The sequence below is a fragment of the Etheostoma cragini genome, chromosome 2, assembly GCF_013103735.1.
Source record: "Etheostoma cragini isolate CJK2018 chromosome 2, CSU_Ecrag_1.0, whole genome shotgun sequence".
NCBI classification, from domain to species: domain Eukaryota; kingdom Metazoa; phylum Chordata; class Actinopteri; order Perciformes; family Percidae; genus Etheostoma; species Etheostoma cragini.
The window spans coordinates 17,303,769-17,317,803 of NC_048408.1; the positions used below are offsets into that span (position 1 = coordinate 17,303,769).

General features: G+C 41.3%; 3 protein-coding genes across 3 annotated transcripts; 2 read left to right on the forward strand and 1 right to left on the reverse strand.

Annotated features, from left to right (window-relative positions):
- Window positions 1-513: 513 nt before the first annotated feature.
- Window positions 514-3,097, forward strand: LOC117951528. The gene is made up of 6 exons (XM_034883281.1): window positions 514-780; window positions 928-1,073; window positions 1,207-1,268; window positions 1,386-1,499; window positions 2,299-2,397; window positions 2,832-3,097. Exons 1-6 carry the CDS (start codon window positions 649-651, stop codon window positions 3,008-3,010), a joined length of 732 nt encoding a protein of 243 aa, XP_034739172.1. The 5' UTR covers window positions 514-648; the 3' UTR covers window positions 3,011-3,097.
- A 2,139-nt stretch (window positions 3,098-5,236) lies between these two features.
- On the reverse strand, window positions 5,237-12,104 carry chic2 (cysteine-rich hydrophobic domain 2). The gene is made up of 6 exons (XM_034883303.1): window positions 11,764-12,104; window positions 9,364-9,418; window positions 8,959-9,114; window positions 8,770-8,826; window positions 8,620-8,679; window positions 5,237-6,508 (listed from the first exon to the last, which is right to left on the reverse strand). Exons 1-6 carry the CDS (start codon window positions 11,898-11,900, stop codon window positions 6,458-6,460), a joined length of 516 nt encoding a protein of 171 aa, XP_034739194.1. The 5' UTR covers window positions 11,901-12,104; the 3' UTR covers window positions 5,237-6,457.
- A 216-nt stretch (window positions 12,105-12,320) lies between these two features.
- Window positions 12,321-13,969, forward strand: rhbdd2 (rhomboid domain containing 2). The gene has a single exon (XM_034883269.1). It carries the CDS (start codon window positions 12,609-12,611, stop codon window positions 13,605-13,607), a length of 999 nt encoding a protein of 332 aa, XP_034739160.1. The 5' UTR covers window positions 12,321-12,608; the 3' UTR covers window positions 13,608-13,969.
- Window positions 13,970-14,035: the final 66 nt, after the last annotated feature.

Consider the following 14,035-nt stretch of genomic DNA (forward strand, 5'->3'; position numbering starts at 1 on the left):
TTTAACCGCTGGTTTTATCGCTCTAATTTCCTTTCCTTGCACCTTGCACCCTGGATTCTCACGATGTCACGAAATCACATGAGAATTATCGAGCTTTAAGTAATGTGTGTGTCCCAACAGCAGCGGACCAAATCAATCAGCGTCCGGTGAGGAGCTACTGGCAGTTTAGGACCTGGAAGGTGTGTGTGACGGCTGCAACTTTTTGTTCAAAATAACATGGTGGGCATGATAGACAGGTGGCTCATCCAATCATCTGCCAGGTATTTTTTGAAAGCACCTGCCTTTTTCCAAAAGTTTTAAACAAAGACTTTTCAGACAGTTCTGTGTTAACGAACCAGCTGCAGCATCTGTTACTAATTTCCCAGCTTTTGTTATTTGTCTTTCTTTTAGAGTAAGCATCGAAGTATCTGACATCACCACTTTGTCATCTTCCAAATGTTGGATTCCTTATTCAGTTATCTGAAAAGAAATCAATACATATTTCATCATTGACCTTTAAACTTGATTGCAACATATGCAAACAACTCATGACTACACACAACTGAACTTTACCGCCCCAGTTTGGGCTTAAAGCAGCCACAATCAGCTCGAAGCTACGATCAGTGCAGTACGCAAGGACACACAGATTTAGGTTCTTTGTGCAAGTAGATGTGGCGAGCCATGATGAGTTTTATTCACGTTGCTGTGGCGGTGCTCAGTCTTCTGTCCAGTGGACAATCAGCCCCTGTGACCAGCTGTGAGAGTCTGATCAAACCAATTGAAATCAGCGGAACAGAAGAGGTGAGATACTCTCTCATCTCACTTGTCACCTCTTTCTCACAATCTCACTTTCTGCATGTTGGATTATTTTGTATTTTAAAAGATTGGCACACATCAATGTGACCATTTGTCATCTTGTGCAATTAAGCAAGACACTGTCTGTTTCAGCTGCTGGGCAAGTGGACGTATATAGGAGAAAGCACAAACATCCCGGCATCCAAATTGCTGACAAAGATGTTTGTGGAGAGCGCAAGGGTGGAAATCACTGCTGCTGACGAGAGTGGTGCCATCAATGCTTTTCAGTCTCAAAAAATGTAATTTCAAGCTTAAATTGAATTCAGGTTGTATTGGAGCCAGAGTTTTGCATGAAGAATCCAGTGATGTTCTTTACCAATTTCAAAACATGTCAGTGGGTAATTTCCCTTTTAAAATGTCTACTTATGTAAGGTTTGGTCGCTGCTTCACTTTGACAACAAGGATGACCTTGGCTAACCATACACTGTCTATAGGTGAGTAATATTGATCAAACATACTGTACAAACATGTTGACTGACCATGTACCTGAACAAAAAAATGTGGACTTTGTGTGTGTGTGGATGTGTGTTTATGTATGTGTGTATCCCCAGTGCAACCTTTCAATGGTTCAGAGGTTCTACTGACTACTGGCTGCCCTGACTGCCTTGCTTCCTACATAAATTACGATATTGGAGGACGAACATACAGCGGCCTCCAACTTCTGAGTAAGATTTTATTTTTATTTACATACAGACTGATAAAATGAATGTAGAAGAAATTATATCACTTTAATTCCTAAAGCAGGTCTAACATGTTCTTAGGGAACACCATTGGAATGGGTTATACAGGGGGTGGATGTTTTGTTGTACAATATGTTTCTGTAGTCAGTAGAGAAAAACACCTGACAAATCAAGTACTTTATCAACTTGATGCAAAAATCCAATCCAGTGTTAATCCAAGTGTCATCAAGCAATGGGGGTCTAATACTACCGTAGATTAAGATACCTGGTTGGCAATTTTCTATTGTTTCACATGTAACTCAATACGTTTTACTTTTCAGATTAAGATTTTAATATATCGGGTATTTTTCAGCTTTTAATTTTGGACAGCAGAAGACATGTAAGGGGAAAGGGAGGGGGGAATGACGTGCAGCAAAGGGCCGCAGGTTGGAGTCCACCTCTATATATGGGCACCTGTTCTACCAGCTGAGCTATCTGGGCACCCCAGATTAAGCTTTTACATAAAAAAACATATGATAACATTCTGAAACACAACACATTGGTACATTTTAAAACCAATGATACTATAATTAAAATTGAATCGAATGGTTCCCAACCGTTTTGGCCCTTTAAACCTTACAAGAGATCAGTGATTTGTTGGGGGGAAATTGTGTCCAACATTTCACAAAAAATCATCTGAAATTAGAATATAAATTTGTGTTTACTTTCTAACCCAATTCAACATTCCATGATATATACAGTTTATATATATGTATCCTTTGCTTGCACTTGTTCTCTCTCTCAGGCAAGAGAAATAAAGTGACTGCTGCTGAGCTGGAAGAGTTTACCAAGCAGGTAGAATGTCTGAATTTACCAGCACCTTCTATCCTGGACCCAGAAAGAGGTATGATCTTTCACACATATAAACTTGCTGCAAGGCTTTAAAGCCATATGTTTTTTTCAACAATATATCCCCTGAGGTTTTGAATATGCTCTGTTTTCACTTTTTCATAATGGCATGTTTAATGGTTAATGTTTTTAACATGTGTGAATACAGAATGCACCTGCACTTTCAATAGTAAAAAGTGCCTTTATTTGTACAGCAGCTGCAGCAATATTTACTTGTGATGTAACTATGTACAAACACAAAACAGTAAAGCCAGTAGTAAAATGTATACATGGGATCCAAAAGTCAATTATCCCCACTTTAACCTCTAACCCTCTATATTTTGTCTCTGCCTCATTCTGTTCAGTTTCATGGTTGATAAGGTTGTGCACTCATGAAATCCTCTTCCCTGGAATACATGAAATTGATTTATTTAATTTTTTACCTCACAGGGTTTTGCCCAGATGAGTCTCACTCCCAAGAAACTGAGGCTGTTGATCTAACCAATTTAATAAATGGCCTGGGCACAGACGTTTTCAGCCTTTTTGACAGAATTATCAACAGTCAAGGTGGAATGCAGCCACTTTTCAAAATGATCTTTAATGGCCTAGCTGGATTAAAAGAAAATTAACATTTTCATTAATGTCATGCCATGCCTTACATAATGAAGAGGCCATGTCTATCTACAGAGAATTCTGCCAATAAAATGAATGAATATTAAGTTATGACTCTTCTGTCTTTTACTACTTGTTTTAGAGTATCTATTACTTAACAAATACACATTGCATTTGCACAATGCATCACCAGCTGAATCTTAATCAAAGATGTATATAAATTATATAATGTATGGTCAAATCTACCTCATCCCAATGATTGACAATCAGCAACAATGCAGCAGCTGTGTTCATCGGTGGGGGATTAATCAAAGCTAGACTAAAACAGCAAATCCAGGCACCTTTTAATTAGTGTTTCTAGATTTCCTGTGACCTCGAATGGCCGACAGTCTGCACAAAAAATATGTCAATAAACGGGAAATAAATCACACTGAGTTAAAGAGGAGGATGCCCATAGCCTTGTTTATTGGTAGTTTATTACTGCACACCTGCTCATGAGTCATATGTACATATCTTTCTCACCCTCATACACACAAACACACAAACCAGTCAAGATTATAAAAAAAAGGACTCAATTTCTGTGCAGGGTTCAATCACAGTCTGAGATCTACGAAGAACATTTGCATCTTCATACACCGTGCACACACACCACAAATATCTGCACATGGTCTTATGCCTTGATTTAAATAGAACGGACCACAATCAAAAATATAGAAAAGTGACTGATAAACCAATACGCAACCCAGTGGTTATCGAGTGAATTTGGGTCTTTTAACATATAAACCAAAACAATGTCTGACCTTTGTGGGTCTATGGAAGATGTGCTTCCCTTACCAACTCAACAGGAAGACCACAGAAAGGTTAGTTGTCTTTAGAGGCAGTTTTAATTTAATAACATACTCCAATTTTTCAAGTAATGTGATCTGTGCAGAATACTTGACCCCCTGATACAACTTTGGAACATACCTGACAGTGAGATTTTCCAATACATTTTGTTTTTGTAAGCATAATCCCCTGAGTGTGACCCATAATCACTGGAGCTGTGTGACCTAAAACAAAGTGCCTTTGTTCAATCTCAGTCTCTGGATTTTTTTTTATAAATCAAGAGGTGATGCTGAGAATGAAAAGCTACATCTATACCATCACCTTTTTGCTGTCATTTGGTTGTACATTTCATTTAAACGGAGATGTGCTTTATAATGTGATCTATAACGTTGATAGTTTTAAAATTGTTTTAGGCCTTTATAACGAAGCAGGATTGTTAGATAGATTACTGAAGTAATTAATGTGTTAGCAAACTGCAACCTTAGCATTCAATTGGGGTCAGGTTTCCGGAGACATGATAAAGTAAGTCCAAGTTTCATTCTCCTATTGGCTCCATTATTAGTCTCCATTGATGGCCAGATAAATCTTGGTGAACCAGTGTCTTTATTTTCTGAGCCCACTAGATGGTGCTCTTGGTTTTTAGAGAAAGACCTAAAACATTGCAATTCAGTGTATTCTCCACCCTTTGTTGAACAGAGAGAGACAAAAAATAAAGACACTGGTTCACAAAGCTTCATTATGCCATTACTATCATTAATTCCTAAGGGAAATATCTTTAGCTGCTAAATTCCCCCCTACGTTCACTAGCTAGTCACTGTTTGTCCAGTTGTTGTTTGGTACAGAGCAGCTAGATTGAAAATACCTGTCTGCTGCTGCAGGCCAGAAAATCAAAATAATGACCTAAAAGATGCTAAAACGCTCCGTAGAGCAGAGGGGGATAAATGTAGGTGATCATTTTCTGTAGGTAGGTACATTATAATAAGTAACCCCTTTCAAATTACATTTGTTATTGTTAATATAAAAACACTGATTAGTGTAGCTTGAAGTCCACATTTCCTATGTGGGTGTAGTCTAGTTTTACTCAGTGCAGTTATTAAGCTAACTTTAGTAATCCTGCTTCATTAAACAGAACCCTGCTATTACCTAACCTAATAAAAAAAAGGACCTAATGTTCTTGGTCACTCCAGACTTTTGAATGTAAAGAGTCAGATAATATTGAAAGCAGAGTAACTTTCTCAGAAAAGCCACATCGTTAACTTGAACACTCATACAAGTAAGCCTAGGTCAGCAGATATGGAAGAGAGGCCATTTGAAGGTGTTAAGGACAAAGCGATTGTGTGTTTTAGTGTTGACACATGACCATAAAAACAAAAATTAAGTAACCATGGCATACCTTTGCAAAAAACAAACAACTGAGGCCCCTTTCACAAATGCACAGATTCTATGCGCAGTCATGCATTTATATTAAATTAAATTACAACAAAGATCTGTTATGGAAAAGAAATGCGTCAAAGGAAGAACCCTGCTTTACAAAGTATCTCTTCGTGTCTGATTTGTCACTTATTTGCTTTATAGTTCTCTCTCTCTCTCTCTCTCTCTCTCTCTCTCAGAAAGATACACATACAACAGTGAAGTATTGATTGCCTCTCTTTCACCAAAACTTGAAATACTAAAAAAAGTGTTTGTTCTTCATCACTAGTGTCTTTCCTTTCCAGCTTACTTGTTCCACTGCGACTCAGGTGCAGTTGCTAGGCAGCCAGCCTATTACCTTGACACACATAATGTTAAAAACATAATGTTCCAGGTAAACTGGAAGCATAAAGACCCATTCACACTACGGAGAGTACAATCCGGGTGTGTGATTGTCACTGGGTTAGGGCTGATGCACAGTGAAGTGTGCAGATATGTAAAAGGAGGCGAGAGGATGTTTGGTAGTTGATGAGAAGAGGGACATTTGGGTTCAGCTGTTCTGGCTGTGGCCCAACATGCTTCTGTAGGACTAATCTGTCCGCTACGGAGTTGATTTGGATAAAGGTTCCTTTGGAGTTCCTTTGGATGTTATGTTGCCTCCACAGCCTCTAGTAATGATCTAGAGCACCACACTAACTGTTACAAAAGCACTGGGGTGTATTTTTTGCAGGTGAAGTTGGCGGTGTGACAGTATCACCTACTGTCACGTGAAAGTGTTTTTTTTGTTGTTGTTTTTTCATGGTCTGACTGTGCCATGTGCTTAGTTTAGGGGAAATACAAGTGACAAAATTCCAGTCATAGTTCCGAGAACTCAATCTGAGAGTCCAATCTCCAGCTCGAGATCCAAAATCCATTAACGCTGCCCATGGCTGGTTTTCCCAACATCCCACAGGCTGGTGAAGGTTAGCGTGGCTTAACAGTGTGCCAGCTCGCCCGATGAACGTGGTCGTTATTCAATGGTGAATTCACTCCAAAAACAAGTGTTGGGATGCCGGGTTTGTAAACAAGGGTGAAGAGAAGGTATGTTTGGGAGAACAGGTTAAAGAGAAAAGAGGGAGGATCAATGCTACCCTGTAAACAAATGGATTGGGGTATTCATTCAGGAGCTTGACAGCCATTGTTGTTCGTAACTGGGCAGCAGTGGAGGTTTAATATCAGCCGCAATAGGGCTAGTCTGGTCTGAAGATGGGGATCTTAGGCAAGAACTCTATTAAGATTACCTGCAGGAGATAAGAAAGAAAGAGAATTACAAGTTGATACAGATATTTCAAGCTATAGGGATTTTGCAACAGCCTTTCTACGATAGTATTAAGATAAGACTGTATGCATTTTCACCCAACCCTACGTTGATTGTGTAAGGCAAAACCAACATTAATACAGTGTGGAAAAACACCTACTGCTAATTCTTTACTTTTTACCAAGGAGGTTATGTTTTCAGTGTTTTTTGTCCGTTTGTTGTCAGCAGGATTTTGTATAAAACTACTGGCCCGATTTGTTGTTAAACTTGGGGGAAGGGTGTAGCATGAGCCAAAGTAGAACACATTGATTTTTTAAGCCAAATTACAGGACAGATAGACAAATTATTTTGCACTTTTGTTAATATTGCAAGGTAGGGTGTTTGTGCTGCATTCATGTGGTGCCGGAATAATTGGAAAATATTTGTTCCCAACTAGGAAAAGTCACACTGCATTCACATTGTAACATAGAACATGCCTTGGCGAAGTTCTGCATCTCTGAGTGCCCTTCTAGTTCTTAAAGAGACTAATACACTTAAACTTAGCTTACATTTCACAACAATGCAATGTAACTTTAATTAGCAGGCCACTGTGTAAACAATGAAATACATTCAAGCACACATTTCATTCTATTCCGTAGATTACTATGTAATGTGACCACTGTAATTCTACTATTAACCTTGCAATTGTTGAGGGCAAAATTATTGCAGCCATGATTAGGGCTGCACAATTAATCAAATTTTAATCACAATCACGATTTTGACTTCCGACAATCAAATCTGCGTGATGGAGCGATTAAATGCGTTATTTCATACAACGGTCCGTTTTTTCTTGAAAAGCTAATCTACCGCTCCGTAAACAACTGTCGGCTCATGAGCCAGTCAGAGTTGTTCCCTCCACCCCCCAGCTTAGTTTCTAGATGTAGACAGTTACACAGGACAGAGTAAAGTGAGGAAAATTCCACAGATAGCAGTCGGTTATAATTCGGTCTCAAAGTTTACCGGTTTACTAGTAAACGCAACATTTTGTCCCGTCTGTGTTGTTTTTCAGGCAACAGCACTGACCAGTGCTAGTTAGCATCAGTTAGCTCACAGGGCTCTAGGGCGCGAGTAATATTTTTCCTCTAGGAAGCACCAACCCATTTCTTCTGTAAAGCCGTGCCTGTGTTGGAGCTTTCCTCTACTCTCTCTCCTCTTACTCTCCGCACAGCCCCGCCACAAAGCGGCGCCGCTTTACACTTCTGACATATGTCCACAGTTTTAATTGTTACTAACACAGCTGTTTATTGTTAAGCATGAGAGGCAAACCTGTATTTGTACCAGTGTTTCCGCTGGTAACTCTTCTATCGCGGCCGCCACGGCAAATAACACAGAAGAAGTTGTTGAATGCAACTAACTTCCGTTTGTAGAGTAATAGAGTGTGAGATGGAGCTGCTGGACCTGGGCCAGAGATGTGACCCACGGCCAAAATATTATAGTTCATAAAAATGCAGCGCAGTGACGATACAGACATTTCATACACACCACGTGTGTATCTCTGCTGACCCGCCATTCGACCCGTGCTGGACACATTCAAAATGAGTCAGCCGTCTCTCTGTGAGTAGCACTGCCTTTCTCTCCCTAGTTCTTTTAATCAGTTATTGTTGAAAACAAGTGAAGGAGCTTTCTCAGAGATACATTTAAAAAAACATATATATATCCTACGCTATTTATTTCAGATAGCATATTTTCATTTACATGTGTTGCAGCTATATGTCTATACAACATAAAACTTCAACATAAGAAGAATGTAGCATAATATGGATGTGAAAGCAGTTATAAATAGCCTATGCGACAATAAAATTTGTTTTGGTTAAAATCAACAAATAAAATAATTCATCGTGATCACAATATTGATCAAAATAATCGTGATTATCATTTTGGCCATAATCGTGCAGCCCTAGCCATGATACATTTCCTGTTGTAAAATTGTCATCTCCTCATAGTATGACAAAAGCATGTTGGTGTCTGATAAGCCTTCAAACTTAGCAATCAACTACTCAAACCTACTTTACTGTATTGTTTATAATCATCATCTCACAACCAACAGATACTTACATATTCCATCATGTTGTTGGTTTCACACTTCCTTTTGCTTAGTATCCAATGCAAACACAACTGAAAACAGAGTGCAATAGAGATCAGATATTTTTATGCCATGTCCTAACAAGGTACACAATTAATACACACATATCCACTCATGCTCACCTTGTGGTAAAGTCTGCTGTTCTCCCACTCCAGAAGTTTCTCTATAGATCTTCTTGTCTGGAAGGCAACAGTGACATTAGATGGGATTCTTTTCAACCCCCAAAAATTAACACATTATCCTTTTTCTGAATTGCTTAATGATTTGGATTCACTGTAACGTTGTAAATGCAACATGGATGGAAATCTTACCCTCTTGCTGAGACAGATGACAGGCCACAAACTGAAGCCCAATGTGCAACAGCAGCAGAGGCAGCCACACAGGAGCCACCGCACATTCACTGGCAGCGTCTTCCTCAGGCAGCTGTTTACACGGTTGATACTGGCTTTGAATTCCTCTGGTGCCACCTGAGGAAGAGCACATACATGGCATAGTTAAAATAGTAACATTTAATGTTCTGAGATAGTAGGTTGGAACAGAGAGAATACAACATACTACACTACAAAAAAGTTAGCCATTTTAATATAAAAATAATAAAAATATATGTATTGTATGTCGGCTCGTGGCTTGAATATAAGGTAATTATTGTAGTGATGCAAATATGAGAATGTAATTTTGCCATAGTCCATATGCATTATTGAACAATGCACACTCACCTTTCCTGTAAGTGCTGAAGGAAATTCTGACTCAAATTTGTTACTAAGCCCAAAGCTGTGGAGGAAAGGGAATATAGACTGTTACACATAAGCAGACATACACTGTGTTTGGATAATTGGCTTAGATAAACAAACGTTTGCCATGTGGCAACAGATCTACCACAAATTTCTGATTATCCAAAGTTATAACTGCTGAGTCTAGCAGGTATTGTGTGTAAGTATTACAAATTTAATATAGATTGGGATAAACCTCCTGAGATCTTATTTTTTTATAGGGAGCCCCATAACACAGACATATTATTATAATATTGAAACACATCCATCCATCTTCGTCCGCTTATCCGGTATTGGGTCATAGGGGCAGCAGCTCCAGTAGGGGATCCCAAACTTCCCTTTCCCGAGCCACATCAACCAGCTCCAACTGGGGGATCCCGAGGCCTTCCCAGCCAGGTCGGAGATATTATCCCTCCACCTAGTCCCGAGTCTTCCCCGAAGCCTCCTCCCTGCTGGAGGTGCCTAGAACACCTCCCTAGGGAGGCGCCCAGGAGGCATCCTTACCAGATGCCCGAACCACCTCAACAGGCTCCTTTCGACGAGAAGGAGCAGCAACTCCACTAAGAGCTCCTCACGAATGACTGTGCTTCTCACCCTATCTCTAAAGGAGACGCCAGCCGCCCTCCTGAGGAAACACATCTTGGCCGCTTGTACCCTGGATCTCGTTCTCACGGTCACAACCCAGCCTTCATGACCATAGGTGAGGGTAGGAACGAAAACTGACAGGTAGATCGAGAACTTTGTCTTCCGACTCAGCTCTTTTCGTCACAATGGTGTGAGAAATGGAATGTAATACTGCACCCGCTGCGCCGATTTTACGACCAATCTCCCGATCTATTGTCTACCTGAAGAGGGCACTCCATAAGTATTCTGCAGAGAACCACGGCCTCAGATTTAGAGGTGCTGATCCTCATTCCAGCCGCTTCACACTCGGCTGTGAACCGATCCAGTGAGTGCTGAAAGTCACAGGCCGATGATGCCATCACAACTATATCATCTGCAAAAAAGCAGCAATGACATCCCCAGCCCACCAAACTGCAACCTCTACCCCAGCCAGACTTTGCCTTGATGTCCTATCCAGAAATACAACAAACAGGATTGGCGACAAAGCGTAGCCCTGGCGGAGGCCAACCTTCACCGGAAACGGGTCTAACTTACTGCCAAGTAGCCAGACACAGCTTTTGCTTTGGTCATACAGAGATTGGATGGCCCTAAGAAGGGTCCCCCTTACCCCTTACTCCTGCAGCACCGTCCACAGTATCTCCCGGGGGACCCAGACATACGCCTTCTCCAGATCCACAAAACACACGTAGAATGGTTGGGCATACTCCCAAGCTCCCTTCAGGATCATTGCGAGAGTAAAGATCTGATCTGTTGTTTCACGACCAGGGCGGAATCCGCATTTTTCCTCTTCAACACGAGGTTCGACAATCAGTCAAACCCTCCTTTCCACCAAATTGGAGTAGACTTTAACAGGGAGGCTGAGAAGTGTGATACCCCTGTAACTGGCACACACCTTCTGGTCCCCCTTTTTAAAGAAGAGAACCACCACCCCAGTCTGCCACTGCCTAGGCACAGTCCCAGACTTCGGTGAAAAAACGGTGAAGCAAAACAAAATAGAAACAAATGAAAATAGCTAGTTTGGTTAAAGATTGAAAACAGCTTTAAAGAGATGAGTTTTAAATGTTTTGAAATTAGCAGGTGATGTGGAAAGTCTGAGGTGTTGTTGGACAGAGTTTCAGAGGGAGGGGGCAACAACGGAGAAGGCCCTGCCCTTAACATTTTGTTGGAGTTACTTTGCCTGTCATAACGTTACAAAGGGTACAATTTAGTAATTTCAGAGTACGCAAAATGAGTCAATATCAAATTAATGCACGATTGCTACTTATTTCCAGGGTAGAAGTACCAATTTCTGTGCACGGTGTAGCCAAATCGGTACGTTACCCTTTAAACCTACTGACAGGCTCTGTACAAAACGAGTCTGATTCTGTGTTCAAGTCCCGAAATATTGTAACAAATAACGGGGACAAATTGTCTGGACATTAAAATAGCAAACACACCAGCATATCACACTAACGTTACGTGGCACATACATAAAAATATACTCATGTATTAGCTAGGTCATGTACCTAAGGTTAATTCAGCTAAAACGAAAGATCAATCTACTCAGCCACTCCTCGCCAGAGTTAGCTTGCTGCTAATTTAGTAGCTTGCTGGCTACGCTAGGTCACCAGCGGGTGCTAACCTAGCTAGCAGCCAGTTATCCACTGAGGCCGCGGCTGCTGTTGGTTTAACGGTATTGGTAAACTCCTCTCTTGGTGCCCGTGCGTGTCGCCAGTAGCTTACACGGTGACGTGGCCGGACCCTCGCACCACCACCGGGTCCGGAGCGTACTTGAGGAGCTGCTCCTCCGCGGCCCTGTCCTCGTCCTCCTCTTCCTCTTCCTCCTCCTCTTCGTAGATCTCATCAAAGTCCTCCATCATCGCACGACTGGGTCTCGCGCTTCCCGGGACAGACACGATGCCGAACAACAGGGAGCCTTACAGAGAAAAGCGTACAAATATAACCGCGAAGACAACCACGAAAAATATCAACCCGTCCCGAAAACGATTCAGTTCACATCGTTCTGCCACCTCTCTGAAACAAAACATCAACATCCGCCGCAGTAACGGTACGTCACCGGAAGAGGCACATACGTGCTACGTTATTTTTCATGAAATTCAATTAACAAAAAATGTAATTTGTTTCTGTTTATTAATATAGTTGTAATACTTACTAAGTTAAAAATTCAAATATTAAATAAAAATGGTATGCACTGAAGGATTTTTTTGTAGAATGCAAAATGCTGTCTGTAGCTAACTGTCGAATCGGCTGCTGCGAAAACAATGCCTGGTAATATTAATGGTCTATGACCGGAAGCTAAGTTCAGCGTCGTCTCACTACTTGGATCCGCGACTGAATGGTCGTAATACATTGTTGCCGTCAATAAGTTAATCGATGTCCGTAAAGCTTTCGCTAAGTTATCTACCACGGCCTAGCTACATCAGCCCGATGAGTTTCCAGTAGACACCGGCTCAAAGCAATCTTAAAATGACAGTAACGTTACTTCCTGTTTAGGGAATCGTGTAGAGACCACAGGTAACGTTTTGTATTTGTTTTGTCGCCGTGGATATACTTAGTTTTTCTGCAAAATGATACGGACTGACTACTTTAAAATGATCGTTCAAATTGTCAAAGAACTGGTTCCTGTCCTCACCAGCGGAATTCTAACACTGATAATTTTATCGTGTGTTTTGTTTGGCATCGAAACATATTTCAACTTCACTCAGGGGGTCTTTAGTATTGGTGCCACTGTTTTTCAAAATGGACACATCCACAAGCTTTTGGCGTATCCCTTTTACCACAAAACTTCCGCTCAGCTTCTCCTGAACATTGCAGCCCTGGTGTTTCTCAGTGGAAGTTTGGAGAAAGGTGTTGGCACCGTTCGCTTCCTGTTCTTGTTCTTCCTGCTGTCGACCACCACGGGCTTGTTTTACAGCTTCCTGGATCTTTTGCAAGAGGAAGGCAGCCAGAGTCAAGCCGAGGGGTTGGTTCCTGTGGTCCTGGCATCTGTGGCTCTAACTACCATGCACACCAAAATGACTAAAGGATTCCTGTGTGGAGTCAGTTTTCCCACCATGGCTCTCCCTTGGGTGCTCCTCATAATCACCACCGCCCTCATTCCTCGCAGTGTGCTCCCCTGCAACATTATTGGCATCCTGGTCGGATGGATGAAAGGGAAAGGATGGTTTTCCTTTCTGGACATGTCTGAAGCCAGGTCTGGCACTCTGGAGAAGATGATGCCTTTTAGGTTGTTGAGGAGCATCAGGGGTGTTAAGTTTGTCCCTGCTTCCACGGAGCAGAGGAGGAAGACACTGCTTCCACTTATCAATCCAACACCAGGGTCCTACCCGGTCCAGGCTTACGCTCCATTGTCTCCCATTAACAGTCCCAATACGGTGGCCAGTAGTTACGAAGGCTGGCAGAATTCGACCAGTGCTCATATTAGTCCCGCACCACCTCTCCATCCTCATGAACATGGCTCTGCACATACATTTGAGCTAAATCACGGACACTGTTCAGAGCAGAGTTTTGGCCAAAGTTGCAACCACAGCCATAGTCATGGTCTTAATCATCTTGGTCAATTATAGTCATTATTTGATTGCCTTACAGCACTTAGACCATGCAGATGAGGCTTATCAGAATAAGGTATTCTGATTATTCTAGCAGTGCTGCAATATATTTCCCTGTTTAACACGTGAGCACCTGCGGCATCTCTTCAAACGCTTGGACACATTAAGCTGATTTTAAAGTAGGCTTCTACAGTATGTGTGGACTCTCCCTGGCTGTACAATTAAATTACATTTTGTACTTCAATTTAAATACCGTTCTACTATTTCTTACACATTTCTAGAAATAAACATTTGTGCAAAACAGTCTCATTTAACACATGCCAATCTTTTGAACATGTGTACACATCCTGGCCTATGTTTAGTTTAAAGCATGGGCAGGATAACAAATTAAATGTTGCAAAGGGATGAAAACATTGACTTTAATCACTTTTTTTGCCCTTCAATAG